Source organism: Triticum aestivum, chromosome 7D (assembly GCF_018294505.1).
Source record: "Triticum aestivum cultivar Chinese Spring chromosome 7D, IWGSC CS RefSeq v2.1, whole genome shotgun sequence".
In the NCBI taxonomy this organism is placed as follows: Eukaryota; Viridiplantae; Streptophyta; class Magnoliopsida; order Poales; family Poaceae; genus Triticum; species Triticum aestivum.
The window spans coordinates 616,812,901-616,817,751 of NC_057814.1; the positions used below are offsets into that span (position 1 = coordinate 616,812,901).

The 4,851-nt window shown below is 60.7% G+C and overlaps 1 protein-coding gene across 1 annotated transcript; it reads right to left on the reverse strand.

Moving 5' to 3' along the window:
* Positions 1-219: 219 nt before the first annotated feature.
* Positions 220-4,105, reverse strand: LOC123164459 (probable LRR receptor-like serine/threonine-protein kinase At4g37250). Its single transcript, XM_044581966.1, has 2 exons — positions 1,795-4,105; positions 220-1,166 (listed from the first exon to the last, which is right to left on the reverse strand). The coding sequence occupies exons 1-2, from the start codon at positions 3,671-3,673 to the stop codon at positions 433-435; spliced, it is 2,613 nt and encodes an 870-aa protein (XP_044437901.1). The 5' UTR covers positions 3,674-4,105; the 3' UTR covers positions 220-432.
* Between the last annotated feature and the right edge of the window lie 746 nt (positions 4,106-4,851).

Below are 4,851 nucleotides of genomic sequence, written 5' to 3' on the forward strand. Positions count from 1 at the left end.
TGGCATCTGATTCGAGGTAAAGTGCAGAAGACACGGCTCCCGGTTTATGTGCTCTAGACAATCAACTCTGCATCACCCAACACAAAGTTGCTTCCTTTCTCCCCACGATCAAGAAAAATAAAGTCGCTTCCCTTCTCTAAATCTAAACTAAAAAAAGAAGCACAGAGAAAGTTTCTTCCAATTCCAAGGGCCATCAGCCATGGCACCACTGAACAGTTGTTGCAACAAACAGCAATCTCGCGTCGTAACAATGGCATTTCAATCAGAGCAGAGCAGAGCATGAAACCGCAAGCTTGAAAAAAGGGGTCGGTTAATCACATGAAGATCAAAAATTAGTGGCAGCAAATCTACAGAGAGTAGCACGGCAAGGTCGCCATCAGTGGTGAAGATCATCCAAGTTGCACTGCTATCCTACAATTTATTGGCGGACAATCAGTAAGGAGGAGTTTCAACGGCGGAGGTGGATGCGGAGGAGGGCACCGGGATCCTGTCGAGGAGCGCGGCGGCGTCCCGCATGGCGGGCCGCTTGCCGGGCGCCATGGCGCAGCAGGCGAAGGCGAGCCGGAAGCAGCCGAGCAGCGCGTCCTCGCTGCCGGCGTCGGCGGCCTCGCCGCGGAGCGTGGGGTCGGCCATCCGCAGCACGCGGCCGCGCTGGTCGTCGACGGCGCCGGCGGCGCCCGCGTGCCACTGGCAGAGCTCCACCTCTGAGTAGACGCGCCCCGAGAGCAGCTCCAGGAGCACCATGCCGAAGGAGTAGACGTCCCACTTGGCGTTGGGCCGCAGGCTCTTGAGGCACTCGGGCGCCTGGTACGGCGGCGGGGCCGATGCCGACGGGCTGGCCCCGGGCCCGGCCCCCGCGCCGCCCGGCATCTGGGACAGGTCCGGCAGGCTGCTGGTGGAGTGCATGGAGCGCTTGCTCCCGAACAGCCGCGCAGACGCGCCGCCGCCGCCCCGGCCGGCCGCGCTCTCGCCGGACACCAGCCGGTCCAGCCCCAGGTCGCCCACCAGCGGCTCCATGTCGGCGCCGAGCAGGATGTTGCTCGGCTTCACGTTGCCGTGCACGCCCTTCTTGTCGTGGATGAATGCCAGCCCCCGCGCCACCCCGCGCGCGATCCGCAGCCGCGCCTCCAGGTTCAGGTGCATCGGCGACGACGCGCCGAACCGCCCTGCAATCAAACACATGAAAATCAATCAATAGCTGCTCTACTTTTTGTCCAGAGATGAATCAAAAGCCATCTTAATTTGCCAAAATCAAACACATGAACATCAATGGCTGCTGCATGCCGGAATTTGCAAGTGAAGACCGGAGTGTAGGACTACAGTACCAAAGCAAGAGTACTACAGGTAGTCAAGTTTAAAAAGATAAAAGTGTACTCATAGCAACAATCAAGAAAGAGTTACTGCTAAAAGTGGCAACTGATTTTGGGCCATTAGTGCCAAATTATGGTGAATTATGACCGTTGTCCACTGCCAATTGATTTACATCTGTACTAATTTGTACATTGAAGGTGTATTACAGCAGTACTTATGTCTAAAGGCGCCACCTTTGCCAAGGACTGACGCCGTTGCGGCCTGAAACTTTTAGGAGCAAATGGATCATGCAGTTAAGGTAGTCACCAGTACTACAGAGAGTTGACCAAATTGCAGGCGGATAAAATACTAGTCTATGAAATTTCAGGAGTAACATATTTCATGGAAATTAAGTTTGCAACAATGGAATTTCATCATGGTCATCGGAAAAAACAAGAAAAAATAAATCTTTTACTTGTAGCAATGGAGTCGGGCAGGACTTACGGGTGAAGGCGATGTTGGCGAGGCTGCCGTTGGCGGCGTAGTCGTGGATGAGGAGCTTCTCGTCGGCGCCCCAGTAGAAGCCCCGGAGCCGGAGGATGCTGGGGTGCCGGAACCGGGCGACGGCGCGCACCTGCGCCTCGAAGTCCTTGAGCTTGTCGGCGCCGCCGCTCTCGCCGATGCGCCGGACGGCCAGCGCCGTGCCGTCCGCGAGCACGGCCTTGTACACGATGCTCGACCCGGTGGCGCCCAGGATGTAGGCCGACGCCTTGAGCAGCGTCTCCATCTCCAGCTCGCCGTCGCCGCCGTCCACCGTCACCAGCGTCGCCGGTGCGGGGGGCTGCTGCTGCTGCCGCTCGTGCTTGTTCTTGCTGTGGTGCTGCGGGGTGCCCCAGCCGATGTAGCTCCCCGCTCTCTTCTTGGGGTCCTCGCCGCCGCCGTCGTCGGAGGCCTCGTCGGATGACGATGCCGAGCAGTCGGAGCTGTCCGAGCCGTCGTTCTTGCCGCCGCCAATGCAGCATGCCATTGAGCTGGCTGCCTTGTCTTCTTTGGCTCCGGCGACGCTCAATGCCTTGGCTCCGCCGCCGATGCTCTTGTGCTGCTGCGCCGTCGGGTTCTCCTCCCGCCGCTGCCGCCGCTTCTTCCTGATGTGGTAGACGTACATGAAGAGCATGAAGAGGAGCCCCACGCCGGCGAGGTCACCGGCCACGATGGCGAGGATCACCAGCGGTTTGAGCTTCCCCTGCCCGCCGCGCGGGGCCTGGGCCTCGGGGGAGCCCGGCGGCGCCCGGGCGGCGCTCTTGGGGATGGCCGCGAAGGCCGGCGGCGAGTCGGTGGCGTTGGGCGGGTTGGAGAGCGACGACGGGATGGAGCACGCGTGCTTCAGCGGCGGGCCGCACAGCCCCGGGTTGCCCTCGTACGCCGACGCCGGCTGCGCGGCGAAGGGCTCGGCCGGCGGGACCGCGCCGGTGAAGTTATTGTTGGACAGATCCACCGTGGTGTTGACTGGCACGACGTCGGACAGCTCGGCCGGGAGCGCGCCGGTGAGGCTGTTGGACGACACGTTGAGGAACCTGAGCTGCGTCCCGCCGAAGTCCGCCGGGAGTTGGCCCCTGAAGTAGTTGCTGCTCAGGTCCACGACCTGCAGCCCGCCGACCCCGCCAGCGGGGAGCTCGCCGGCGAGGTAGTTGTTGGCGAGGCCCAGCACGGCGAGGCCAGGCGCCCTGAGGAGCGAAGCAGGGAGCCAGCCGGCGAGCGCGTTGTCGGAGAGGTTGAGCTCCTGGAGCGCCCGCGCGTAGGACGCGTCCGGGAGCGCGCCGGAGAGGTCGTTGCCGGCGAGCGAGAGCACGCGGAGCTCGGTGGCGTTGAGCAGCAGCGCGGCGGGGAGGGTCCCGTTGAGGCCGTTCCCGGAGAGGTCGAGGTGGCGCAGGTGCTCGACGCGGGCCAGCTCGGCGGGGAGCGAGCCGGAGAGCTGCGCGCCGGGGAGGACGAGGCCGATGACCCGCGACACCGTGGCCGCCGCCATGGACGCGTTGAGGCCCAGCAGCGTGCCGTTCGCCCTGCCGCCGGCGAGCGTGCTGAAGTTCCCGTTTCCGGAGGAGGAGGCGGAGGTGAGGTTGACCGTGGATGCCTGCTGCTGCGGGAAGCCGTTGCAGATGACGCCGTTCCAGGCGCAGGCGGAGTCGTCGGAGTAGCTCCAGCTGCGGAGCGCGCCGAGCGGGTCCGCGGTGACCGCGCGCCGGAAGGCCATGAGCAGCTCCCCGTCCGCGTCCAGCCCGGTGACCCCGCGGCCACCCAGCGCGAGCACCACCAGCAATAAGCCATACTTCACCATGTCGCCACCAGCCCCAGCGCCGCCGCCGCCGCGCCTCCTGCGCTCCATTGCCGCGTAAGCTCGCGAACCAACCAACTAATTAGCAGTCAGTCCTCCAGCACCGAGAGAGGGGCGACATGGGAATGGCAGGGGAAGCTCGTCCGATTCGAGCCGGAGCGGCAGGTCAGCTGGTCGGTTGACCCGGCCCGGCCGGCTGCGCGTGGAGTGGAGTGGGGAGGAAGGAGGGGAGTGGGAGGCGGCAGCAGGCGTAGCAGTGGGAGGTTGGCAATGGCATGTGAGGGTGAGGCGGAATAAAGAAGGGCGTGGATGGGAGGGTGAGGCGATGAGGTGGTGGACCGGTGGGTGGGGATTTTACTTCTGCTAGTAGCTGCTGAGAATGGCTGGAAACGGGCGAGGGGACGCCGTTTGTGGCCGCTGATCCGCCGTTGCCATGGCCCCCTCCCCGGCAGGGAGGGAGGAAGGAGGCCGCGATAAAAATTCGAGTTTTGGGGCGTGAGCCCGCCGGGAGAGCAGAGCAGAGGCGGCAGTGCACAGGTCGTTTTCTGGTGCGTGACGCCTACGACGATCCGTGGATCGATCGAGCAGTGTGGATGCATCCATCCATCGATCATGCATGTGAATCGACGTGGTGGCCTCCTAAAGCGCGACGTTGAGTCGCAACCGAATCATGCCTCCCCTCCCCTCCCTCGCACACGATTTCACTTGATTTTTCTTCAAGGCTGTAGCTAATTTTGTTTCTGAATAAAAAGATTGGGGAGCTACTTTCTCCTCGACAACATTTGGTTTTTGCTGATCCCCAACCGGCCGGCTTCTAGAAAATGCTACTTTGATGTAGTAAAAGGTGCAACTTACAGGTTTTTTTTTGTTTTGAAAATTTACCTGCCTGAAAAGATACAAGTTAAACTTTTCACTAAACAACGTTGCACTTTTGAAAATCGACCGATACGTTGAAATGATCTCGACCAGCCGAGATTCAAAACTTAGCATAAATCCAAATTGACCATGTGTTCTACGGTCATGTCATGGTATACTCCAGACATTGCTCGACGCACGGCAAGACATATCATCGACAAGATGTAAACGTCGGTGCAACTTGTCGATCAAGGATTCAACGTAGTCTCCCCAAGATTGCCTTGCCCGATTCTAGCAGGTCCCTTCGCCGTCCTAGATCCATTTCTTTTTAGAGTTTAAGTTATTTTCTAGGTCGTTCATACTAGAAAACAGTA

Bases quoted from the DNA above. Each gene is read 5' to 3' on its own strand.
- LOC123164459 (XM_044581966.1), bottom strand. From the start codon at position 3,673: ATGGAGCGCAGGAGGCGCGGCGGCGGCGGCGCTGGGGCTGGTGGCGAC. The intron at 1,167-1,794 runs GTAAGTCCTGCC...GTTTGATTGCAG, and splicing joins CGCCAACATCGCCTTCACCC to GGCGGTTCGGCGCGTCGTCG.